General features: G+C 43.1%; 1 protein-coding gene across 1 annotated transcript; it reads right to left on the bottom strand.

Moving 5' to 3' along the window:
• Positions 1–21: 21 nt before the first annotated feature.
• On the bottom strand, positions 22–27,935 carry Sohlh2 (spermatogenesis and oogenesis specific basic helix-loop-helix 2). The gene is made up of 11 exons (NM_028937.3): positions 27,865–27,935; positions 20,644–20,858; positions 19,608–19,669; positions 19,421–19,525; positions 17,644–17,740; positions 14,796–14,906; positions 13,105–13,252; positions 12,893–12,981; positions 5,524–5,645; positions 2,130–2,386; positions 22–1,092 (listed from the first exon to the last, which is right to left on the bottom strand). Exons 1-11 carry the CDS (start codon positions 27,910–27,912, stop codon positions 943–945), a joined length of 1,404 nt encoding a protein of 467 aa, NP_083213.2. The 5' UTR covers positions 27,913–27,935; the 3' UTR covers positions 22–942.
• Between the last annotated feature and the right edge of the window lie 58 nt (positions 27,936–27,993).

The raw sequence follows: 27,993 nt of genomic DNA, 5'->3' as shown, positions 1-27,993 counted from the left end.
AATCAGATTCCTTGCACACTATTATTATAAAAGAGAAAACATTTTATTAAACAAAACAATGGATTGCAGGGTAAACCTAGACACTTTAACAATAAAATGTTTGTGTAAGAACATTTCAGTGAAATATAAAACAGCCATCCTTCTCTCCCCTTGTTTCCAACAGTTGCTCAAACACCCTGTTAAGGCAAGGACAGAAATGTGTGGGTTCAGCAAGGAAAGCAATGCCCCTCCTGGCTGCCATTCTACTCACAAGCCTGCAAACCCAGCGGAAAGCACAGCAATCTACCCACATCGCCAAGAGGGCAGGGCTGCCGCTCCTTATAGCCTGCTTATCTTAGTTTGGATGATGATGGAAGAAGGGGGCTCTTTCAAATGCCAATCTAGAAAAGATACCAACAGAAATCAATGACAGAGCCAATCACCAGGCTGCAGGAGCCGTGCGTGCTGGCCTGCCTGGTTGTAGAAGCTTACACCCACATGGGCCTTCTTTGTAGTATGGTTTTCACAGTAACGTCACAATTACTTTTTGGTAGAATTAATGTGTGTGTGGGTCACTTAGGCTGCGCTGCTTGCAGCTCACTGGCCAGGGAAATCCCAACATGGATGAAGATGCCTGAGAACACAAGGTTCTCACTGTCGTCAACAATCTTTCTAGGTACCTTTGGATGGTTCTAGCACATTTATCAGACAACGGGGGCAGCAGATTTCAAGTATCTTTCTTTGTCCCTTCTTCCTCAACTGAACAACTGTGCCCGGCATGTGATCTAGAATATGAGCCCCACACATGGACCGTTAATACGACCCAGACTGTTGGAGGGAGAAGTGCACATTAATTGAGTTTAGCCCATTCTTACAACGTCACAAATGCATGTCTGCATCATGAAAGTTAATAAAGCTAACTTCAGGCAACCAAACCTACATATTTTCAAATATTAATGTTTCTTAAAAGTAACTACTGTCGTGAGGCTGTGGAGATGGCAGAGCAGGTGGCTGAGAGGCCTGGTGATCCGAAGCTGACGCCGCACGGAATCCACGAAAGATGCTGGCTGAGGCAGCGCGAGAACTGGCTGCAAGCTCATGGCCCGGAGTGCACTGCAGCAGAGACAAGGGAGAAGCCTCAACAGGGAAGAAAGGAAGAAACAATTCCCAAGAGTTGTCCTCTGACTTCCACATGTGCACTGTGGCGAGCACACAGACACACATGCACACAAACATGAACACATACATATTTCAAAAAACAAAACACAATAAAAATAACAAAAATAATGATTTTCTTATGCTAACTCTACATATAAGGTAAGTACATGTCAGCAACTAAAAACTAAAATGAAGAGATGCCCTTCACTCTATAGTGCGGTCCATCCACCCAACACTTCTTCTCTGCTCAGCTCTGATTCCAGACCCGCTGTGAGGTTAATTCTTTGTCTCTAGATCTTGGATTAGACTGCAAGTATTTCTCCATGAGTCAGCAGTAACTAACTCAACTATATGTCCTCTACCATCATGCTTCAACCCATATCACAGCTGCCTGCTTCTCTGGTTGTATCCCCGACACCTCATGAGTGTGAGCATAATGTCTGTAGACACTACTTTCCCAGAAATACCAGTAAGCACAGCATCAAAGCATGATGGAGTCCAAATGACTGGTGCATACAAACCAGCATCTGAACTCTGTCTAATGGAAAAAAAAAAGGACGGGTTTTAATCCAGTGAGGGAATCTACTGATGCCGAGAGACAACAGAGGCTGTCAGGGGTCAGCTGAGAATGAAGATCAAAGAATGGGCTGTCACATCCAAGGAATTCCGGGTAGAAGCACAGAGAGGGAGAAGTAACTAGATCCAAAAAAGTCAGTTTCCCCCTGGTCACCTAATGCTAGACTAGCTAGGCCACATCCAGATTCATGACAGCAGACATCCAGACACCGGGTCTGCAGTGTGGAGAATAGGGGACTGGTTTAACTACAGCAATTATCACCGTTCCCATAGTGACTTAGAAATCGGCTCAGCTCTTGTGGTGCAAGCTGAGCTTTGGGACCAGGGCATTAACAGCCGAGTGTGGCTCAGGGCCTTCGGAGGCTGGAGAGGATCCAGTCTCACTCACAGACCACAGAAGTCTCTTACTCACTTACCAGGCAGTTGGGACTGGTTGGGCGTGCTGGGCAAAGCATGGCATTGCAGTGCTGAGGAATAAAGTTGGACACACTGGGTGCAGTGGGTGGCAAATAAGTGGAAATGTTCTGATTTGTCCTGGCAGCTGCCTCATGGGGAGAGACAGTTCCAGAAGTGTATTTGACAGAGTGGAAGGAATTCAGAGATCGGGCTGTGCTGGGGACGCGAGTCTTATACAGATCCTCAATAGAGCTCTCGGAAACAGAGCCTGGCTGACCTGTAACAGGAAGGAAAACAGGAATCTGTGAGCACTGTGCACACCTCTGTGGCTCTGACTACCGTATTGGAAATGCATGGCTCTCTATCTCATTTCCTCATATTGACACAGCTACTGCACTTAACCACTGGTGGATAACCCAGTGCCTATTCCTGTAACAGCTCGATACAAACACTGCACGTTAGCATTCGTGTATCTCAAGAGATTTCAGAGGACAGGCAGTGGTGTGTGTGTGTGTGTGTGTGTGTGTGTGTGTGTGTGTGTGTGTGTGTGTGTGTGTGTGTGAGTGATTGGCTACCATCATAACCAAACTGACCATCTGTTCTGGTTAGTTTTATGTTAACACAACACAAGCTAGAGTCATCTGGGAACAGGGACTCCCAATAAAGAAAATTCTTCCCAAAGACTAGCAAGTCCACAGTACATTTTCTTATTGATGTGGGAGGGCCAGCTCTGGGCTGGCGGTTCTGGGATTAGAAGGAAGCAGGAAGAAAAAGCCAGGAAGCAGCACTCTTCCATGGCCTCTAATTCAGTGCCAGTCTCCAAGCTCCTACCCTGAGCTCCTGCTCCAACAGCCTTACAATGCAAGCTGTCCAATGATACAAACCCTTTCCTCCCCCAAGCTGAGTTTTGGTCATGGTGTCTTACCATAGCAATACAACCCCTAACTCCACGCCTCTAAAGCAAGGAAGAACATGAGAGAAACAAAACAAAACAAAACAAAGACACAAAAAACAAATACATTAAGCTACAAAGAAAACGTGGCTTATTTTTTTCTTACAAGTAAAGTAGGTTAGACCAACACACAGTTATATTTTAGTTCTACAAAGTAGCTAGAATTCAAAGATTTGTAAAACATGTAATGCTTTAAAAGTAGCCTCCAGGCCTGGAGCACTGGCTCAGTGTTAAGAGCACACCCCACTGCTGTAGAGGACTGAGCTAGGTTTCCAGCACACACAACAGGCAGCTCACAGTTCCAGATGCTTCAACACCCTCTTCTGGCCTCCACAGGTACTGCGTATACATGGTACATATGCATACAAGCAGGGAAACACTCGCACACATAAAATAGATAAATATTTTTTAAAGTTAAGAGATAAAAATGGGATGACCAATCTAGAGGGGAAAATTATATACAGTTCTAGCATAACTGTGTCTTTCCCAGAGTGGTCTCTCTGGGTGATGTAATTTCACAAAACATTCAAGTACAGAAAATCCTGAACATGCTGTCATCAACACTGTTTTTACAGAACATAAATAGTGTTTTGTATAAAGGTATATCGTTAAGAGGTCCTGAGCATGGCCCCACCTTAATTTTATCACTTTAATCCTTCCACTTCACACTGAGCCAGGGCACTCTGAGTAGCTTAACTGCATTCTTTTTTTTTTTCCCTAGTCTCCTCCAATCTCCCAGGTGATGAAGAGAAAGGCCTAAATAGACCACTGAAGTGTCCTGCATTTATTTCCCTAACTTCAGGACCAAGGAGGGCTGTGTTCTAAGTTGGCCCCTTCTCTTCTGACTTTGGACACAACCGTAGAAATATCATTTGTCCCAGAACTGCCCCTGTTCCCCTAGACATGCATGGCATGTCTCTGTGCATGGCATGGGGCATCTATTGTGCTCTTAAACACACTGAGCAGTGCAGTTTGCTTTTGTGATCCTGTCTGCCACTGAGTTTCATACAAAGAAGGACTGCATCTCATCTCTCCATGCACTGCCATCGGAGGCAGGGATGCCAAGCTGAGAACCAGAAGACAGTTTTGCAATTAGTTGGGAGAGTGAAAGTCAAGGATATTCCCAGCACGGGGGGATGCCATGACAACACAATTCTTAGGGGGAAGGAATCAGAAAGAGTCACAAAAGACGCTGAGGACAGGAGACTTCCTGTCACTCAGCACCAGCCACTCGATTAGAAGGTCTGCATTTTACTGGCTCCTCTATGGGGAGAGTAGCCTTCAGGAACACCAAAAGCCACAAACTGGACCTGGATTCTTTCCCGCCAGCTTGGTTCATTCCCACCATTATTTCCATAACTATGTGGGAATGCCAAAGACTGCCAAAAGTATAACAGAAGGGCCTCTGGAAGGAGGGGTGCCTGTGTCCACATGGGTATTTGTAGTATATGTATTTCTTGACCTCCACTGCTCTAGTGTGGTTGCTCTACTAAAACTATAGCAATGAATCAAGCAGGAGGGGAAACTTCCTGCCTTCATGGGGCTGACACAGTAATGGAAGAAGGCAGCCAATAACAAAGCACACATATTAAGAGCACGGGTGGTGAGTACCCTGAAGACAAATCCAAGTGGAAACGTGGGCTAAGAGTGGGCTGTACTGTGTGTACACACAGGAAAGAGTGCCTTTAACTAGGTGGTCCAGACGGACTCAGAGTAGAGCCTCTAAATAAAGGCCTGGAAAGTAAATAAACTAAGGTTCTAAATGCTCAGCACACCATCAGCACTGATACAGTGAGCACGGTCAGTCCTCTGCACCACCGAGCTGGGGATTAACTAACCATGGAGTCAAAGGGTTTGTTCTGTTTTTAAATCAACTACAGTGAGGCTATACAAAACATGGACAGACTTGGCTCTTTAAACAATGTAATGTAACAACCATCTGTGTAAATTTACATTGTATATCAGGTATCATCCAACCCACAACAGACTTCATATAAGCAGCAGTATATGCCCAGGTTATATGCAAATGTATTCCATTTTATAGAAGGGACTTGAGACTCTGAAGATCTGGTATCTGCAGAGGGACTTAGAACCAGCCCTACATGGGTACAAGTCCTACTGTGTAAATCCTGCTCTGATTCCTGGTCCCCTGCTTTGTGATGTCCTACTGTGTGAATGGTGCCATGCTTGTCTCTGCCATCTCAAGACTAAATCGTCTAGCATTAGGAGATAAGCCGTTCCTTCCTGGGGTCTCTCTGTTAGGAATTCTGCCACACTGACACAAAAGGAACTAAAATATTCAATTTAAGTACTTCAAGATGGTGAAGCCAGGACTCACTGGGCGATATTTCAACTCCACTTGACCACGTGATTATACAGGAAATGAATAGGGAGTCAGGGGCCAGGGGCTGCAGAGCCTTTCTTCACATGCTCTGTGAGCTGCAGTGTTAGGCACTGCTTACCTCTCACTGCTCCCTCCAAAGCTCCTCCTGCAGCAGTCATGGAATACACGTTCAGGCCCCGATCAGCCAGGAGCTGAATCTCTTGCACAGGTGAGAAAGCGCTGGTCAGCATGGCATCTTCCCTGGGAAGACAAGAAAGATTCACTTCACACATCCCTCCAGGTAGAAAATACCAACAGTGCTGGATTCAAAGGCTTTTCTGAATTGTGTTTTAAAAGATGTGTTTAACTGGGTCACCTTGGACGCAGAGTCGTCGGACACCCCCAAGTTCCCTAGAGGACTCTCCACATGATCTTAGGACCTCTGGTGAGTGGAACACAACTTCTGTTCCAATCCAATCGCGGGACCTGAGACAGCATTAGGGAAGCAAAAAACCTGGCCTGACCAGGGTCACAAGTCCCTTCCGGTCGGCATCAGCACCTGGTCACCTTGGGCATGGAGTCGTCGGACACCCCCAAGTTCCCTAGAGGACTCTCCACATGATCTTAGGACCTCTGGTGAGTGGAACACAACTTCTGTTCCAATCCAATCTCGGGACCTGAGACAGCATTAGGGAAGCAAAAAACCTGGCCTGACCAGGGTCACAAGTCCCTTCCGGTCGGCGTCAGCACCTGGTCACCTTGGGCATGGAGTCGTCGGACACCCCCAAGTTCCCTAGAGGACTCTCCACGCGATCTTAGGACCACTGACCAGACAGCTCCACGCTCCTCAAAGGAGACACCACTTCCAGGCACTGTAAAATGCCCAGGATCTTTGACAACAGGATCCCAGGATAAAAGAGCTTGGTCACACCAGTATTTCAGGGTCTCAGGGGAACTTGACTGCCAAGAACTCTGACACACCCAGAACCTCAGGTTCACAGGAGCCCACAAGCAAAGGATCACAGAGAAAGCTGGACTCTGAGGAGTCCTGAATCAACTGGGATTATAAGAAGGACAGGCTCCAATCAGATATATTAAGGACAACAAATACTTGAGATAATGAAATGTCAGGAAGCAAGCATAAGAACAGAAGCAACAGAAACCAAGGGTACTTGGCATCATCAGAACCAAATTCTCCCACCATAACAAGTCCTGGATACACCATCACACCAGAAAAACAAGCCATGGATCTAGAGTCACTTCTTATGATGATGATGGAGGACCTTAAGAAGGAAATAAAGGAAGATACAGGTAAACAGCTAGAAGCCTTTAAAGAGGAAACACAAAAATGCCTTAGAGAGTTACATGAAACAATAATAAAAAGGAGATGGAATTGAGCAAAACCAACCAGGATCTAAAAAGGGAACAAGAAACAATAAAGAAAACCCAAAGAGAGACAACTCTGGAGATAGAAACCCTAGGAAAGAAATCAGGAAACATAGATGTGAGCATCAGCAACAGAATACAAGAGATGGAAGAGAGAATCTCAGGTGCAGAAGATTCCATAGGGAACATGGACACAGCAATAAAAGAAAATGCAAAATGCAAAAAGATCCTAACTCAAAACATCCAGGAATTCCAGGACAAAATGAGAAGACCAAACCTACAGATAATAAGAGTAGATGAGAATGAAGATTTTCAACTTAAAGGGCCAGCAAATATCTTCAACAAAATTATAGAAGAAAACTTCTCATACCTAAAGAAAGAGATGCCCATGAACATACAAGAAGCCTACAGAACTCCAAATAGACTGGACCAGAAAAGAAATTCCTCCCGATACATAATAATCAGAACAACAAACGCACTAAATAAAGACAAAATATTAAAAGCAACACGGAAAAAGGTCAAGTAACATATAAAGGCAGGCCTATCAGAATTACACCAGACTTTTCACCAGAGACTATGAAAGCCAGAAGATCCTGGACAGATGTTATGCAGACACTAAGAGAAAACAAATGCCAGCCCAAGCTACTATACCCAGCCAAACTCTCAATTACGATAGATGGAGAAACCAAAGTATTCTATTAAAAAACCAAATTCACACAATATCTTTCCACAAACCCAGCCCTTCAAAGGATAATAACAAAAAAAAAAAAAAAAAAAACCAATACAAGGACAGAAACCACGCCTTAGAAAAAGCAAGAAAGTAATCCTTCAAGAAACCTAAAAGAAGACAGCCACAAGAACAGAATCCCAACTCTAGCAACAAAAATAACAGGAAGCAACAATTACTTTTCCTTAATATCCCTTAATATCAATGGACTCAATTCCCCAATAAAAAGACATAGACTAACAGACTGGCTACACAAACAGGACCCAACATTCTGCTGCTTAAAGGAAACCCATCTCAGGGAAAAAGACAGACACTCCCTCAGAGTGAAAGGCTGGAAAACAATTTTCCAAGCAAATGGTCTGAAGAAACAAGCTGGAGTAGCCATTCTAATATCTAATAAAATCGACTTCCAACCCAAAGTTATCAAAAAAGACAAGGAGGGACACTTCATACTCATCAAAGGTAAAATCTTCCAAAAGGAACTCTCAATTCTGAATATCTATGCTCCAAGTGCAGGGGCAGCAACATTCATTAAAGAAACTTTAGTAAAGCTCAAAGCACACATTGCACCTCACACAATAATAGTGGGAGACTTCAACACACCACTTTCATCAATGGACAGATCATGGAAACAGAAACTAAACAGGGATACAGTGAAACTAACAGAAGTTATGAAACAAATGGACTTAACAGATATCTACAGAACATTTTATCCTAAAACAAAAGGATATACCTTCTTCTCAGCACCTCATGGTACCTTCTCCAAAACTGACCATATAATTTGTCACAAAACAGGCCTCAACAGATACAAAAATATTGAAATTGTCCCAAGCATCCTATCAGATCACCATGGACTAAGGCTTATCTTCAATAACAACATAAATAGTAGAAAGCCAACATTCATGTGGAAACTGAACAACACTCTTCTCAATGATACCTTGGTCAAGGAAGGAATAAAGAAAGAAATTAAAGACTTTTTAGAGTTCAATGAAAATGAAGCCACAGCATTCCCAAACTTATGGGACACAATGAAAGCATTTCTAAGAGGAAAACTCATAGCTCTGAGTGCCTACAAAAAGAAACTAGAGAGAGCACACACTAGCAGCTTGACAACACACCTAAAAGCTCTAGAACAAAAATAAGCAAATTCACCCAAGAGGAGTAGACAGCAGGAAATAATCAAACTCAGGGGTGAAATCAACCAAGTGGAAACAAGAAGAACTATTCAAAGCATCAACCAAAGGAGGAGCTGGTTCTTTGAGAAAACTAACAAGATAGATAAACCCTTAGCCAGACACACTAGAGGGCACAGGGACAGTATCCTAATAAACAAAATCAGAAATGAAAAGGGAGACATAACAACAGATCCTGAAGAAATCCAAAACACCATCAGATCCTTCTACAAAAGGCTATACCCAACAAAACTGGAAAACCTGGATGAAATGGACAAATTTCTAGACAGATACCAGGTACCAAAGTTAAATCAGGATCAGATTAATGACCTAAACAGTCCTATATCCCCTAAAGAAATAGAAGTAGTCATTAATAGTCTTCCAACCACAAAAAGCCCAGGACCAGATGGGTTTAGTGCAGAGTTCTATCAGACCTTCAAAGAAGGTCTAATTCTAGTTCTTCTCAAACTACTCCACAAAATAGAAAAAGAAGGTACTCTACCCAATTCATTCTATGAAGCCACAATTACTCTGATACCTAAACCACAGAAAGACCCAACAAAGATAGCGAACTTTAGACCAATTTCCCTTATGAATATCGATGCAAAAATACTCAATAAAATTCTCACTAACAGAATCCAAGAAAATATTAAAGCAATCATCCATCCTGACCAAGTAGGTTTTATTCCAGGGATGCAGGGATGGTTTAATATACGGAAATCCATCAACGTAATCCATTATATAAACAAACTCAAAGACAAAAACCACATGATCATCTCCTTAGATGCTGAGAAAGCATTTGACAAAATCCAACACCCATTCATGATAAAAGTCTTGGAAGATCAGGAATTCAAGGCCCATACCTAAACATGATAAAAGCAATCTACAGCAAACCAGTAGGCAACATCAAAGTAAAAAGTGAGAAGCTGGAAGCAATCCCACTAAAATCAGGGACTAGACAAGGCTGCCCACTTTCTCCCTACCTATTCAATATAGTAGTTGAAGTCCTAGACAGAGCAATTCGACAACAAAAGGAGGTCAAGGGGATACAAATTGGAAAGGAAGAAGTCAAAATATCATTATTTGTAGATGATATGATAGTATATATAAGTGACCCTAAAAATTCCACCAGAGAACTCCTAAACCTGATAAACAGCTTCGGTGAAGTAGCTGGATATAAAATTAACTCAAACAAGTCAATGGCCTTTCTCTATACAAAGAATAAACAGGCTGAGAAAGGAATTAGGGAAACAACACCCTTCACAGTAGTCACAAATAATATAAAATACCTTGGTGTGACTCTAACTAAGGAAGTGAAAGATCTGTATGATAAGAACTTCAAGTCTCTGAAGAAAGAAATCAAAGATCTTAGAAGATGGAAAGATCTCCCATGCTCATGTATTGGCAGGATCAATATGGTAAAAATGGTTATCTTGCCAAAAGCAATCTACAGATTCAAAGCAATCCCCATCAAAATTCCAACTCAATTCTTCAACGAATTAGAAAGGGCAATTTGCAAATTCATCTGGAATAAGAAAAAACCTAGGATAGCAAAAACTCTTCTCAAGGATAAAAGAACCTCTGGTGGAATCACCATGCTGTACTACAGAGCTGTACTACAGAGCAATTGTGTTAAAAACTGCATGGTACTGGTATTGCGACAGACAAGTAGACCAATGGAACAGAATTGAAGACCCAGAAATGAACCCAGACACCTATAGTCACTTGATCTTTAACAAGGGAGCTAAAACCATCCAGTGGAAAAAAAGACAGCATTTTCAACAAATGGTGCTGGCACAACTGGCGGTTTTCATGTAGAAGAATGTGAATTGATCCATTCCTATCTCCTTGTACCAAGGTCAAATCTAAGTGGATCAAGGAACTCCACATAAAACCAGTGACACTGAAACTTATAGAGGAGAGAGTGGGGAAAAGCCTTGAAGATATGGGCACAGGGGAAAAATTCCTGAATAGAACAGCAATGGCTTGTTCTGTAAGATCGAGATTCAACAAATGGGACTTCATAAAATTGCAAAGCTTTTGTAAGGCAAAAGGCACTGTCAATAAGACAAAAAGACCACCAACAGATTGGGAAAGGATCTTTAACAATCCTAAATCAGATAGAGGACTAATATCCAATATATATAAAGAACTCAAGAAGGTAGGCTCCAGAAAATCAAATAACCCCATTAAAAAATGGGGTACAGAGCTAAAAGAATTCTCACCTGAGGAATACCTAATGGCTGAGAAGCACCTGAAAAAATGTTCAACATCCTTAATCATCAGGGAAATGCAAATCAAAACAACCCCAAGATTCCACCTCATACCAGTCAGAATGGCTAAGATCAAAAATTCAGGTGACAGCAGATGCTGGCGAGGATGTGGAGAAATAGGAACAAGCCTCCATTATTGGTGGGATTGCAAGCTGGTACATCCACTCTGGAAATCAGTCTGGCAGTTCCTCAGAGAATTGGACATAGTACTACTGGAGGATCCCACAATACCTCTCCTGGGCCTATATCCAGAAGACATTCCAACTGGTAAGAAGGACACATGCTCCACTATGTTCATAGCAGCCTTATTTATAATAGCCAGAAGCTGGAAAGAACCCAGATGCCCCTCAACAGAGGAATGGATAGAGAAAATGTGTTACATTTACACAATGGAGTACTACTCAGCTATTAAAAAGAATGAATTTATGAAATTCCTAGGCAAATGGATGGACCTGGAGGGCATCATCCTGAGTGAGAACCCAATCACAAAGAACTCACATGATATGTACTCACTGATAAGTGGATATTAGCCCAGAAACTTAAAATACCCAAGATACAAGTTGCAAAACACATGAAACTCAAGAAGAACAAAGACCAAAGTGTGGTCACTTTGCTCCTTCTTAGAATTGGGAACAAAACACCCAGGGAAGGAGTTACAGAGACAAAATATGGAGCTGAGACAAAAGGATGGACCATCTAGAGACTGCCACACCCAGGGATCCATCCCATAATCAGCCTCCAAACGCAGACACCATTGCATACGCCAGCAAGATTTTGCTGAAAGGACCCTGATATAGCTGTCTCTTGTGAGGCTATGCAATGCCTGGCAAACACAGAAGTGGATGCTCACAGTCAGTTATTGGATGGAACACAGGGCCCCCAATGGAGGAACTAGAGAAAGTACCCAAGGAGCTAAAGGGAACTGCAACCCTATAGGTGGAAAAACAATATGAACTAACCAGTACCCTCAGAGCTCGTGTCTCTAGCTGCATATGTATCAGAGGATGGCCTAGTTGGCCATCATTGGGCAGAGAGGCCCCTTGGTCTTGCAAACTTTATATGCCTCAGTACAGGGGAACTCCAGGGCCAAGAAGTGGGAGTGGGTGGATAGGGGAGTGGGGTGGGGAGTGTATTGGGGACTTTTGACATAGCATTTGAAACGTAAAATAAGAAAATACCTAATTTTTTTTTTAAAAGATGTGTTTATATGTATGAGTGTTTGTCTGCATGTACATCAGTGTACCATACCTATGCAGTTCCTACAGGGACCAGAAGAGGCCATCAGGTCCTATGGAACTTGAGTTACAGTTGGTTGTAAGTTTCCATGAGGGTGCTAGGAACTGAACCCAGGTCCTCTGCAAGAGCAGTAAGTGCTCTGAACTCCTGAGCCGTCGCTCCAAGGTCTTTAAAGATTTTCTATTAGACAAGATCTAAAAAACCCTGACAAGTTTCAGCTACAGATTATTTAAATATAACATAGTGGTACTTGGGACCTTTGAGGATCCTTCAAAGGTTGTTTCTGTTTCTCTTTGCTTGCATATACTTATAAGACTTGAGTAAGGAAGTCATTCCTTGGCATGTCACATTTTGTACCTGTGAGTTTCAGGACTGCGTACTAACTAGTTCTAGATACTCCATAGCCCTCAACCCCTGTAGAGGATTTATAGAATCCATTCTGACCCCGCTGGACATGCAGAGTCACTGAGATGGAGTCAAGAGGCCCCATTTTAAGGTTCTCAGGGCTAACAGGGTGTGTGTCATAGGATGGAAGCCCACAGCCCTGGGGATACGGGATGTGTTCATCACAGTAATAAGATGATCAGAACTGGCAGTGGGAGACAGTCGTGAATCCCTAACAAATATGTATGTCTTCAGTTCCTGTACCATCATCCAGCATGAACAGGAGGGAAAACAACACACAGACTGTGGATTCACATGCTCTTGCCATACCTCTGTGATGTGGCTGAGAATGGAAGGAACAGCTCGATGGGCATCTGTCTCTTAGAAAACCTTCTATTGTTCTGAATGGCTTCTGTAACCTAAACAAGTACAAAGATGCATCTGTAAAACAGACCTACAGACACACACATGGATGTGCAGTAACAGGAACAAAAATAAAACTGCTGCATGGAAGCATGAATAAGACTTGAGAAACTGAGTACCTGGGCCATAATGGCTGGAGAGAGAGACTCCCGGACCTGCTTCACATAATCAACTGTGGCCTCGATAACTGATGCCACATCGCTCTTCCTCCCCTTGACGTATGGCAGGAGCGTGCGCAGCTGCTCACAGCAAGACTTGATGCGTTCTCTGTACAAATGATTGTATGAAAAGAACGAAGCATTACCTCCTCTTTGTTTATCTGAAGGAACAATTCTTTTTCCTGGGATTTTGTTGAAATGGACTGTCTCTATCTTCATCTGACCCCTGTTTAAGAGGAAGACCATGTTCCCATAGGCCAAGAGCCATTCACAGCTCCTGAAATCAAAACCCCCAGGGTCCCCACTCAGAGGGATAACTGCCAAAGTACAGAGTCTGTGCCAGGCCAGCCCCAGCTCCCTCAACCAGGCCCACTGCTGTGGTGCCCAGACAGTACAAGCACACCGCTCAAAGCCCATGAAGAACTGCAGACACTCTGCCCTCAGGAAAGAATCACATGATATATAGACATCATTTTGTAAATTCACAGTAGAAGCTTAGTGGGCCAGAAGAGTCAGGACCTAGGTTTGGAGCATATTTTTACCAAGAAATAAATCATGTGTGTGTGTGTCTTGTACCACGTGAGTTTCACAGATCATGCTGTGGTCTGAGCCGGAGGAAAGCAAGAAGATAGTTTTCCTAAACAGATGAACAAGGCAATGTCCAGGCTAGCATTCAAAGGACACTAAATCTCAAATGTGTCTCAGGAGAGACACATGGAAAAATGTAGATCTAATTGACTCAAAATCGATTCAAGCCCTTGGCATTTTTCCCTTAGCACTTGCTTTGTCCAGTCACAGCCTTGACTTGGGCAGGGTGACTAACAATCACTATCTGGAATCTTAGGAAAGTCCCTAAGTTTCTCTTAATTTCAGAAGAGAAGAAAAACAGACTAAAAATATCTATCATTTGGCATATATAAGGGTAGAAAATAAGCGGTAGTTTTATTGGGCTTCAGGATCTTTGGGATTCTGCAGAGTTGTCTCAAGAACTATTCTAGGGGGAAGCACTGAGGAGCCAACAGCTGGACACTTGGAAGGCTTTGAATGTTTCACACATAAAAACTTCACTTACAAAAGAATCTAAGATAAAACGCACAGCAGAGTCTCTGTGGGCAGAGCAGTCTCAGTTGAGTATGAGAAGTTGCCTAATAGTGAATTATGGCAAGTCAGATCTTCAGAATTTCATTGGCAGTGGGAATAATATGTTAGAAGCAAGAATGAAATACAAAAAGGGCTGAAAACAAAGACATTAAGCCATTGTTATCTATAGCTGACTCAGCTATTGACAATAATTTCTGCCTTTTCTATAGTTCTGATAGATAGATAGATGTATGTCACTTTCACAATGAAAAATGCCATTGCACATCATTCGGTGTGTATTAAGAAAACTTCTGAATACACAGGGAACTTAGGGGAACTGAAGACGAATATTTCTATTCCCACCACTTAGAATCGTTACTGCTCTCCCATCAGGCTGTGGCAGCTCTTTAGTCCCTCTTGGTGACCACATGCTGGATGGGTGGCATATGTTCAGTGGTCACATTCACTAGTTTCATGCAGACTTTTGGCAGTGTGAAAGTTGTGGGATCTGTGGAAGTGGTTTCTCTGTGTGAAGAAATAACCCAGCGACCACAGGTTCCACGGCCACTCACCGTCTCAGCTTTTCTTTGGTTGAGTGAAGAAAAGACGCCTGTTTGCTTTTGTCTAGACTCGACAACGGGGCCTTTAATCCAAGTCTAGCGTCATTCTTCAGCAGTTCAGAGCTACAAGCAAGTGAGAATCGTGTCACTTATTAAAGAGAAAGATTGCCAGGCAACTTTCTGTCAATTTCAAGCAGTAATTCACTCATCAGCCAGAGAGTGTCTCCTGCCTCATACAAAAGAGGAGAATACATTAAATCACTGTACCTGACACATTTGGTACCGAATCTTTTCCTTCAGTTTTCAAAATATCATAAATCCGATGATTAAAATTCTAAAATGCACTGATTAAATACAAATATAATCAGGACTAAGACAGTCTTGTCTTATCAATCATGGCTATTCTAAATTCCAAGCAGTCACTGGCAACACATTTTGTTAACTTCATGGTGGTGTATAGCATCCACCACAGTCCATTTCTCCCTCCAGCTTATTTGATAATCACCTATCCTAGGTGATGCTTAGACAGGCAGACTGAGTAAGATGGCTCCTGCTCTACTGTGAACTAACTTTAAGTGTTCTGAGGTTGTTACAGGGCAAGCTATGATGGCAGGCAGATTGGACGTAGTTTTTATTCACAATTGTTTCTACTGGGTCTTACAGTCCCACTGTAAATCACACCACAGCTGTATTTACCCTTTAAAAGTTAAGGCTCATGGGGCTACAGAAATGGCTCAGTGATTAACAGCACTGGATGGACCTAGATTCAATTTCCATCACCCATATGGTGGCTCATAACCATCTGTAACTCATTTCCAAGGTATCTGATGCTCTCTTTTGGCCTCTGAGGGCATAATACGTCTGTGGTACATAGATATATGTGCAGCAAGGCACACCCAAACACATGAACTACATTTTTAAAAGTTAAGGTCCATTAAAGAGAAAAGAATAGAGAAACTTTACATGTTCTGTTCTAGCTTGATCAGCAAAGGCTTCTCTCCTTTTAAATTTTGTCATTTAATGGATGTTGTTCTGACTCTGCTATCTAGAACAGTGGTTCTAGACCTGTGGGACTCTGCCCCTCTGACAACCTTCTATCTCCAAAAACATTTACATTACGTTCATAACTATAGCAAAATTAATTATGAAGAAGCAACAAAAATAATTTTATGGTTAGGGTAAACTGCAACATGAGGAACTGGATTAATGGGTCATGGCATTAGGAAGGTTGAGATCTAGAACTTTATGGTTTGAACTATTTTATTAATTTTTATTTTATGGGTATATAGGTAATACATGTGTGTCTGGACCCTAGGGATGCCAAAAAAGGGAATAGGACCCCTGGAACTGCAGTCACAGACAGGGTGACTGGGTGCAGGGAACTGAACCTGGTTCCTCTAGGAGAATGGCCAATGCTCCTAACTGCTGAGCCATCTCTACAGGCCCCCTTTGTACTGTTTTATATGTTTTTAAATTTTTTGAAAAATAATTGTGTGTGTGTATGGGGCAGGGGAGAGAGAGAGAAGAGAGAAGAGAGAGAGAGAGAGAGAGAGAGAGAGAGAGAGAGCTATCAACCTTGGTGTCTGTGCTCAGGCACTGTTCCCCAGTGTCTCTCACTGGGCTGAGGCTCACCCAGTGGGCTGGGCTGGCTGGCTGGCGCCTCAAGGAGCCTCCTCCTGTCTTCACCTCCCCAGTGCTGGGATTCTGAGCACTCGTGCCTTAAAGCTTTTGTATCTGAGTCCTGGGTCTGAAGCTCATGTCCTTGCTTGTAGACAAGTGCTTTATTACTCTCTAGCCCTGTAATTCCATGTTCTTTATCCAAAAGGGCAAAACTTGACTGGAAATTTTACTTTGATTATGAGGGAGGATAAAGAAAACTTCAAAGTTAGTAGACACTGAGAATGCTTTCAACGTAGCATATGAAATTCATGAAACCTCACAATACCCTTCCCTACCTCATAGGCCAGTTAAGGAGTCATCGTCCCAAAAAGCTCTTTGAGGCTCAGCTGCTAAATAAGATTCACAAAGCTTTTGCTATCCATGTGCCACTTAAGTGAAATCATCTTTGGTTTGCCACAGAACTGGCTGCCAAGCCCCTCCCTTGTTCTTCTACACAGCAGAGGGCTACATTCTACACATTCTAGAAGTGCCCGACTCAGAATTTTCACCATCATCAGCATCCATGGGTTTCAGCATTTGTCCACCCCTGTGCTCTAAGCTCTATTTAAAATGGCCTTGGTGTAAAAAGAGAGGGCAGCAGCCACACAAAGCTGGTTTTTATCCAACATGCAAAGCTAACAAAGGAAGAGTCTGACCCAAGATCAACAGCCTGCAGGAGAACAAGCAAGACACACAGAGAGATAGAGACAGAGACAGAGGGTGGAGGGAGACGGAGAGACAGGGAGGGAGGGACGGAGGGAGGGAGATTGAATGATTGATTGCCCTATGAAACAAAACAAAGCGCTTCCTTCATGGGATATCTGAGACTAGTTGAAGTTTTGAGTTTCTGAGTTCAAAACACAATGGGGACAAAACTAGGTAAGGCTGTGCTTGTGCAAATATCAGAGTTTTGAATGTGTGTTTGAAAAAGAGGGAGTCTGCTGTTATTTTATTTGAACATCAGTGTGCTTTCTGATAATGAGTTGAATCATCTTGTGAGGTATACTCATGATCTCCACTCTAGAATCTGAAACAGAAGGCTGTCACCTGTCTTCCTAGGAAGAGCCCTTCTCTCTGCACCGTGCTCAGCACTTGGCCTGGTCTCCTATTATTAAGTTCTCTGCAGTATCTTTTAGTAAAATGTACATGGTAAACATACATGACATGGAAAAATAGAAAAAACATTTAAAAAAAAACTAACCAAAGAAACATATCTGTAGAAAAACGCCCTCCGAGTTCACTGCGGGACGTCTGAAAGTACAGCCGGCATTCTGGAGGCAACTCAGTGTTTTCCATATCTATTGAAAGTTTGGAAAGAGGCTCGTTTTAAACATAAAATCACTGCCAATTATTTTTACAAAGCAGGGTTTTAAAAATAGAAAGCAAGTGATAGGTTTCAGTCCATGAAGCATAAAACCACTAAGATTAGAAAGTTTCAATGAAAGGCTGCGCACACTGCCCGCCAGGACATCCTCTTACCAGTAAGAACCTTCTAACCAAGCGACATAGTTTATAGTGTCCCCAACTGAGTTTATGTATCACCTTCCTATTTATAAGTAAATGTCAAGCAACTGCACTGTCAAGTTGTGGCCTCAGAGCCATAAAAATTCTGCAGCTGTTAGTCCTCGGACCAAAGATAAACCAACTGGAGAATGGTTGGGATCCATCAAAGGTGCGGGACAGGTGATGGGCAGCTGCTGTTTGACTGAAGACCAGAGCAGAGATTGCAAAGGGGCCCTGACCACATGCTTAGTCATACCCAGGAAGAACTCTGAAGCCACACTGGGTAGGGCTTGGGGAAGATGGCATGGTGAGAGAAGGTGCTACAAAGAGAACTCACGACTCTGACTATTGAAAGCTAGCACTATAAAGAGGCAGACACATTGACTCTAGAATGTAAACATATATAACAGTCCTCAGTATGGTTCAAGAAAATATGAAATTTAAATTTTGAAAAGGTTTATTGCTTTATAGAAATATAATGGTGAATGTGGGATGTGTGTGTGTATTTGCAGTGTGTCTAGTTGATAAGCATATATAATGTAAAAATAACACAGTCAAGTTAATATGTTCATCACCTTCCATAATTACTTCCTTGTGCATGTGTTGAAAACACTTAAAATGGTTCACCTCAATAAGTCACAAATGTCCATGCAGTATTGTCAATACAGCCATCAAACTTTATCTTAGGTCTCCAGATTTTACTCGTATGACATAGCAAAAACTCTCCACTCCTTGCCCAATGTTCTCCATGTGATACGGACTTAATCCTGAAGGATTTCCCAGCTAGTATCCCAACCTCTATCAAGCAAAAATAATTATTGAACTACATGAATTCCAGGAGTTGGAGGATGCCTACTGCCCCTTTAGGAGGAGCTAATTGAATTAGTGTTTAAATGTTGCAATGCACACAATCCAATGGGTAAGAGGATTACAAAGAAGAGATCTAATTGCGGCATTGTCATTAATGCTTTGTATCTCAGACGATGAAAGAGAAAGAATGACCCTTCAGGCATGAAAGAGGTAAATAATTACAAAAATGTTTTGCAACGGAGTTACTGTGCAATTCCAAGTTAATGCCCTACTTTTTGGATATCTCTGTAATGAAGTAGTCTGATCAATCATATTTTAAAAACAAAGATATGATGGTAGCTAAGTTACCAAATGAAAAGACACATAATAACAATCCCAAACAAAAACAAAAACAAACAGAACCCTTCATCACACAACTATCATGCAACTAACTCATTTGAAATTTCTGAACATTTCAGCTTCTCTTGCAAATAAAAACAAAAGATTTTTCCTCTATTTACACATACTTTCTGGCTATGATAAAATATACACTCTTATAAAATACATAGCAAATTGTTAATTCACAATAAAAGGCTTAAGTGGGAGATTAATTTAGAGATGTGCAAACATGGTTTATAGAATGTTAGTGAACATTTTAAAGCTTTACGAATGCATTTCTAACTCACCCGTATTTGTGAAATACGTTTTCCAGTAGTGTATCACCGTGTTCACTTTTTCCAAGGTCAGCGGCTCACTGAAACTAATGTCAGCTCCATATTCTGAAACATAGCCTACAAAAACCATGTTACCACAAACCTGGTCATTTCTACCTGAAAATGAAACCCATGTTATAGCAGGCAGTCAAGTACATACCTTTAAGTCTTTCAGGTATTACAAAAGCAAACAGCAAATGTGTGTTTTTCTTCTTGCCAGATCTGAGGGGAAAGTGTTACAATGAAGCAAAATAATCAGTCCGAAAGACCAGACTCAAGGCCTTAACTTACTAGCAACCGAACTATAGACGCCTTTCACTTTGAGAATTTAAAATGATGCAAAAATATTTAAAACTCAGCATCTCAAATCAGCGAGGATGTGATGGGCTCTTCTTTCTTAACTAAAGAAGAGAATCTAAACTCTATCCACATTTTCAAACTCCTCATTAGTTTGAAAAAGGTTGAGGAATGGAGGACATTTCAAGACCACTATAGGAATAAAATCGGCAAAATCTGGATTGGGGAAATTTGCATAAAACTAAAACCCCCTTAAAACAAATACCTCTGTGTGTGTTTGAAAAAGATATACATGTATAATTTAAGACCAAATAAAAAAAAAGACCCCCACCTCCCTCAAAAAAAGCCCAAATAATACAAGGAAGAGAAAGTAGAATTTTGAATTTTTGTCAAGTTTTTTTAGAATCATAAGCAAGAATCACTCAACTCTGACTAGATATTTCAACATTAAAGAATTGATAATGCTCACTTGCTTTAATATACACCAGAACTCTTAATAAACTCTGAAAAGAGGAGCCATCGTAATGACAGTTATTTAAAAAGCATACCTATGGGACTAATATCAGCATTACACACCAGATAATTTTCTATGATCAATCAACGCCTCTGATGTCACTCCTGCCTATTCCTGCTCAGACTGCCATGCTAATTCTTACAGTGACATGTCAAATCAGCCAGAGAACTGACTGCACTACGAAACTTCTACCCATGAAGATATGCTTTATCTTAAAACTCACAGGGGACAAATTTGATGTCAAGTATATCAATATATTGTATAACAATCAAGTATATTAACATATTATATCTTATGTACTTAATATATCAATATATCTTATGTATTTAAGAAATAGGTTTTAAGAGCAATTTTAAAGACAATGTCAAGATTTGGAAATTTTTACCTAATTAACTTGGCAGCCTCCTGCTCCTCTGCAGTTAGAGTGGAAGTCACCTTCAAGAAAATTATGTCAAACGAGTTAGCAGCCAAAAGCACGGCGACCTTCTTCACATTGCTGATGGTCAGGGTGATCTGTGCTGTGCTAGGAAAGAATTTCTGCATAGAGCCAGCCAGGAAGTATCTTGTGGCATCTCCAACCAGCAAAAGATTTACTCTGCCCTAAAAGAGAAGGAAGAAAGTAGAGGTCACATGTAACTACCAAACAAGAGTGACAACTCAAGGAGCAGGGCAGTCGACCCTAAGCACTCGAGGGCAGGAAGCTCTTCACTGCCTCCATGCCCAGGCCTGGGCTTGGGTCTGAGCATCCTGTACTTTGTTAAGATCCTGTCCGCTAAGGCCATTATAGTGTGGTTTCCCTAAAAACTTCTCTCTTATTCCATTAACAGGTAAGGTTCTTCTTATTATTATCATTATTATCATTATGATTATTATTTCCAGCCTTTTAGAGACAGGATTTCTTTGTGTACCCATGGCTGTCCTGGAACTCGATCTGTAGATCAGGCTAGCCTTGATCTTATGAGATCTGCCTACCTCTGCCTGCTGAGTGCTGGGTCTAAAGGCATGAGCCATCACCCAGCAACAGGCCAAGTTCTTTTGATCCAACTTCCTAATCAGAACTTTCTCCTGGAAAGTGGATTTTGTGAGAAAGGCCTATCAGTGAGTCACACATGATTGATTTGGGTTAAAAACACATTCCAGAGAACAAGTTTTTTTAAAAATCTAAATTTGGTGCTGGAGTGATGGTTCAATCGTTAAAAGCCCTGCCCACCCTTAAAGAGTACCCAGATTTGTTCTCAGCACCCCTGTGGAAGCTAATAGATGCTGTCTATCTCCACAAGGGAAACGGTGCCCTCTTCTGGCCTCATAGGCACCAGGCACACATAAGATGCACAAGCATCATGCAGGCAAAATTCTTATACAAAAACATTTCATAATGCTTAAAGTGAGATTATGGTTGTGTGTTGGGACTTGGTCATAACAATCCTTGGTCACATGCAAACCATGGGTTGCAGTGAGACCCTTGTCTCTCTCTCTATACAAAGCTGCACTTCTGCTGGGAATGCCTGGGATTTTTTTGGTATTTATAATTAATATTTACACATAATGATTTTTGTTATCATTTCTTTGATCTGTGCTGTTCCTTATATTTGCTCCTTCCTGGGATCTGCTTTATTGAATTTCAGTGCAGGCTCAGGAGATTCTTCTTGCCTGAAAATGCTGTCACAGTGTTCTGACAGGTCAGGGCTAGCTCTAGCCGATTTGGGTCAAAATCACTGTCTTTGAATTTTGAAGATGATGGTTCATCACCTTGCGGTATTCAGAGTGGTAGTTGAAGGCACCAAGCAACTTGGCTTTCTTTGGGTGATTTCATGTTGGATTTTTTTTTTTTATCTTCTGTGTCTGAGTATGAGCAGTTATTACCTGTTCTGGAAACAGATAACATTTCTTCAATCACAGATCACTTTCTCCTCTCTGTTGTCTTTCCCTCTTTGGGAATCTGTTGTGAAATGCTAGAAGCCCAGGTAGAGTCTTTCTCTCCACATCTCTGTGACAGAAGAGTCTTTCCAGAAAGCTTTCTTGGTCTTTGGTCCTTTAAAAGTACTGAATGTGATATGAATTGTGAGTTTTTAAGGTTTTATTTTCTAAATAACCTGTTATTTTAGGATGTAATTACTTCTCTGAATATATAGATTCAGATTTTACTTGTGTCTTTGTGTGTGCATGCATGTATATCTATGTGTGGAGGTCACAGGACAACTCTGTCATTTTTCAGGTATTATCCACCTTGAGTTTTGGGGCCAGTCTTTTGAGCTTGGAACTTTCTAAGTATGATAGGGTGGCTGGCCAGGAATCCCCAAATCTCCACTTTGACAGAGCTAGAACTGCATGAACACACAGTCGTGCCTTCTGTGTTAACGTGGGACTGCCTGTGCGTGCACATGCCTGCATGCGGTGAATAGAAGTCTGTATGGGATCTCTTCCTCTGTTGTTCTCCATCTCCTTTTTGAGGCAGAGTCTTTCACTGACCCGGAGCTCACAGATTTGACTAAACTGGCTGACCAGTGAGTTTCAGGGGCTCCCTGCCTCTGCCTTCCCAGTTCAGGGGAGTAGGAGGGTCCTGGAATGCCCATGCCTGGTCTTTATGTAGGTGGACTTAAATCCTCCTGCTTACACATAAGCACTTTACCAACCATGCTATTTCCTCAGCCTTGAAAATTAGGATTCAAAAATTTATTTGTATTCTCTTTTGTCCTAGCCTTTCCAGCTTTTTAAAAGCACCAAAGCAAGGCTGCTTGTGAACAAAACAAATTTATTTCTTGCCACTCTGAAGACTGGAAAGTCCAAGATTAAGGTGTTGGCAGGCCCAGCATGGAGTGAAGGTCATGGTACCATGTGAGAGCACACAGTACAAGAGTTGACAAGTCCACCGTGGGCCTCTTTTTCAGGACCACTAATCTTATTCCTAATGGCAATGTACCTTTGTGACCTAATCACCTTGGAACAGCTCTACCTTCTCACTTCAACACATTGGGATGTGAATTTCATAATCAAGCAGTTCACGATGTATGTAACTGGTGCAGCTCTCTATGTCTAAAAATCTTATGAATCAAGGACTGAGTAGCTGTGAATATGATTTGGGTCTACTGTGAGCAGTAAACTGGAAAAAGGGCTGAAGAGCAGAGCCTAGTGCTGCGTGGCTGTGCCTGTTCCTGGCCACACAGCGGACTGGCAGTTCCCCACGCTGGGAAACCTGAGTCCCACGTGCAGCTCATTTTCCATAGAGAACAGTTCACAGGCATATCCTGGAACTAAAGCATCCTTGCTCCAGGTGTTCTGCATGCAGCTACTTCCACAGCAGGCGATCAGCCTCTGCACACGTGTGGACCTGTCCACCCTCTGCTTCACCCCAGCCTCTCTTCTCTCCCTTAGAGGTGTAGCCTTCCTCTGAGTGGACATGTGATCCATCGCTGTCTAGATTTTAAGTCTGACCGCAGATTTTTTTAGGTTATGAAAGAAACTGCTGTGTTGCCATCAAGATTCTGTCAAGAGCCATGCATTGCCTTCTGTAGCCGACTCTCCTTAGGTTTTAACATAGGGTGGCCCCTCCCTCTCTTATTCTGTGATATTTACTGGCTGGAGGCTTCATTATTTCAAAAGTGCCTTCTGCTGTGTGGTTTAGGACAGAGGCGGTGGAGGAAGCACTTATGCTCACTCCACAGGCCGGAGCCACTCACCAACACCCACCAACCTCAGAAAAGATAAAAAATGCCCACTCGTTAACGTGTGGGGCCTTTTGTTTGTTTGATTGGTTTGGTTTGGTTTTTTGCAATCTAAACTCAGCCTACTTCACCAAACTTACTTCGATTTTCCTCAAATACCCTAATATTTTCAAAACACACCATAACCTTTTCATTTAAAAATCATTCATTCATTCATTATTTGAGACACCCTTGGTATATTGCCCAGGCTGGCTTTAAAGATGCTATCCTCCTGTCTCAGCTTCTGGAAACTGCAGTGACATAGGTAGAACACCAAGGCCCTTCTGATCTCTTTGACTTCCTCTGAAAACCACACCATAGGTCCAGTTGCATTTCGGGTGCAACTCATTAGTGTCTGTTGTCCAACGATACTGTAATTACACAAGTAATTCCATTCCAGAACCTTCCTGAAACCCCTAAAGCCAAGATGCTGTAACACTCAGTAATAAGTGGTTGTGAGAGCAGCTATATGAGGGTTATAGTTTTGCTGTTGTTTTTAAATAATGGATTTAGTTGAAGCAACTACAAATGTGCAAATATAATCTACATAATACAGATAAGGTAACCCTAAATGATATGAATGTTTCTGTTAAGTATGTATATGGTATGTGTTTATGTGGTATGTATATAGTATCTGGATGTGGTGTGTATGTTGGGTGTGAGTGTTTATGTGGCATGCGTGTGAGTGGTATGTGTAGGTAGTATATGTATATATAATGTGTATGTGATGGGTATGGGTGTGTCTTCCTTACTTACTCTCCACCTTGTATTTTGAGGCAAAGCCTCTCACCAAACTTGGGTTTACCCACTGGACTAAATTGGTACCCACTGGCTGGCCAACAAGCCCCAGGGATCTCCCTGTCTCAGGCCCCTCTTCTCCAGTCCTGGGGTTACAAATGGATGCTGCTGCATCAGCTTCTATGTGGGTACTAGGTGCCAAACTCAGGCTCTCAGGCTCAAGCTGCAAGCACTTTGGCAACTAAGCCACCCACCTCTCCAGCCTCCTAATATTTCTTTTATTTTGATATGGTTGAGTTTTCTCTCACTGGGCCATTTGAGAATAAAACTATGTGGTAAGAATAATGACATTTAAAAATAGGTATAAGCCAGTGGTCTGGGGAGGGACTGATTTGTAAACCTTTCCATTAGGAAGTTCTATTCTCTTCGTCTTCTCAGACATCTTTCCACTTTGTGTTCTGGCTTAATTGTGCTTGATAATTACTGTCACCATAGGTAAGGTCTACTGAGCAGTGGCAGTGAACACAGGTGAAGGGACAGCCAGGAGCCCCCCACACAGGGCCTTTCATACCTTCTCTGTAGCCCAGGGCACAGGGCTTAGAACCATTCAAATGCAGAACAGTGTGTGAGCCTTGGTTACCAGCCCACTCCACTCTGCCGTGGAGCCAAGGGAGCAAAGGTTTCCAGGCAGAGACCAGCATCTGCCTCTCGGTTCCTGCCAGGTATCACTGCTGGCTCTATGTAAGGGACATGACCTGCATCTGAAGGGCAAACCCACCGTGCATGGTAGACACCTCTATATTTCCTTAAATACCAAACCTGGGCACAACACACACACACACACACACACACACACACACACGCCCAGACAGGATGGGAAAAGGAATTAGAGGGAGGATGCACTTAGGCTGGGCAGCAGAGACAGCTCTGGGTAGCTCTGTGCTCTGCACATCCGGAATCCAGGGCTCTGAGAAGGGCAGAGAGCAGAGAAGCAGAGAGCAGAGAAGCAGAGAGCAGAGAAGCAGTTACCTACTTAAACCTTTTTCTAGGTGGTACCTGGTGCTCTAACTACCTGAGTCCCCTCCCAGGCTCCACTCTGAGCATCCCCAGTTTTGTGCACAAGAGTCAAGAGCTAGAACAGAGACAAAGGGAAGGACTGAGGAGTTGGGGAGGGAAAGCAGACAGGGGTGGGAGAGCGGCGGCATGGGAAGCCATGCTCTGTGCAGGAGTCTAAGGTTTGCTGAGTGGTATGTGCTGAGGCACGCAGTACAAAACAGAGCTGTTCCCAAAAGATCTGAGCTTCTTTCCCTGGCCGAGGAGATCAGAGCTACAATGTACTCAGGGTGTCAGCAGTCACACAGACTAGAACACGGAGGATGCCAGTCAAGTCCACAATCCAGTCATGTAAATTTAGCAAATAAAGTATATGCAACATAGATTTGAATATTTACTTAGTATCTTGTTGATGGTGTAACATCTGAACACAGGCAATAAATAAGGCCTGCCTATAATAAAAGAAATGGAAAAGCCTAGCATATTCTCATTTGCAAAATTGCATTTTAACAGCCCTACGATTTCTACCTAAGAACACAATTGACTAGATTTCATTTGACAGCAAGTTTTTTTCTGTATGAATTGCTTAGTGTACTTAAAAATACATATTCATTGGGAAATTTAAAAAAAAAATGAAGTGAAAATGAAATCCCATGCTCTCTTGGGATATGCCCCATTAATACCCTGCCACACATTCTTTAATTATGGGCAGTTTTATAAGGCCGCACCACAGCCAATATCCTTATCTACTCTGTCTCGTTTCTGACCTCACAACCAGGGCACTGCAGTCTCTACGACTGTGAGGCTCTAGATTTCCATCTGCAATCGGTGACGGTCTAAACCCTTAATTAGTAATAGCAGATGCTGAAGTGCTTAGAACAAATCACTCCTTCGTTTTAGTGAGCTGTTATTTATGTCACTCTTATCAGGGAGAGCAGCGCTGACAATCAGTAGCAGCAGCGGCTGCCTAGGCCTGAGCTCTCAGAGGGCAATCACTGGCCTCCCTGTTTCCCAGAAAGCTAGGGTTTTAACTCTATCTGGAGAGACGGAGCAAGCTGCTGGGTTTTTGTTGTTGTTGTTGTTGGGTTCCCCCCCCCCCCAGAGGACCACAAAATTCAGCGGGGGCTCCACACTACGTAGTGTCAGGATCCACACTTATCTGTGTTCTAGACAGGCAGGTATTTTACTCAGAATTCCATCTTGCGCAGCCTTGCTTCGTCCAGCGCCACTCAAGTCCCTTTCCTTGGAGCTTTCGCGCATGCACAAACCCCTCGCCTAGAATCCTCGAATCCCGTTAAATGAGCTACAGAAATAATTCGGTTTCCAGAAGCTTGTGTTTAAGGGGTCAGAAGACTAAACAGACAAAGGCTCCTGGGGAATTTTAACAACTCATCTAGGTACAAAGTGTCCCTTCGTATTGTCCAAAAAGCTCTGTGGAACAACAGATACCTCCACCGGCTTTGCTTTCCGGGGTGAGTAATGGCCCTCTACGCTTCTCTAGCCAGGCCATCCGTTTTCCTGCTGTTTTGTTTTGTCTCAAAAGCTGGGCCTCACACCAGAGCCCACACCAGGCCTGGAATTCGCCGCAACCCTTTCGGCCATGAAAGTGCGGCCATCGTGGGCAAAAGTCACCCGGCCTGAGATAATCCAGTACAGTTACCCTGTGGGTCACCAAGGGTCTGATCGAGGTGCGTTTCTGGGACCTCTGTCTGCCGGGGGCGGACACTGCCCTGTGTACACTGGCAGGCAGGCTTTGTTTGAGCAAGGCCACTTCTGGTCGCCATCTTCGCGAGGCCAACAGTCCAGGGACAGGAAAGCCGGAAATAAACGCAGATGAATGCGCGTTCCGTTCCTGAAGCCCAAACCTTCCCCGAAGCAAAGCTCAACTCCGGGTCTCCCACTTCTAAGACCCTCCCGCGGGGTTCTGTTCCCGAGCTCCAGGGTCAGGGGTTCGAAGTCTGGCCCTGGGGCCTGCTTGCGGGAGCTAACATCCCCACTCAGGAGCACGCGGCCCCAGGCCCTTGATGGAGCCTGTCCTGGGTGAGCCCTTGCAGGGCTGGGCCTGCAGCTCTAGGTGCGGGTGATGCTCACAACCGCCTCCCTCCAGGTCCTACCTGCCCAGGCCTCCGGCCTAGCTCCCCAGTGCTGATCCGGTCGGCCATGGCGTCTACTGCTCTGCAGCTTCTTGGCGGGCCCGCGCTGAGGGGGCGGAGCAAGAGGCAGGGAGCGCGTCCCCCCGGGGA

The sequence above is a fragment of the Mus musculus genome, chromosome 3 (assembly GCF_000001635.26).
Source record: "Mus musculus strain C57BL/6J chromosome 3, GRCm38.p6 C57BL/6J".
Taxonomy (NCBI): Eukaryota; Metazoa; Chordata; class Mammalia; order Rodentia; family Muridae; genus Mus; species Mus musculus.
This window is presented reverse-complemented; position numbering and strand designations above follow the sequence as displayed.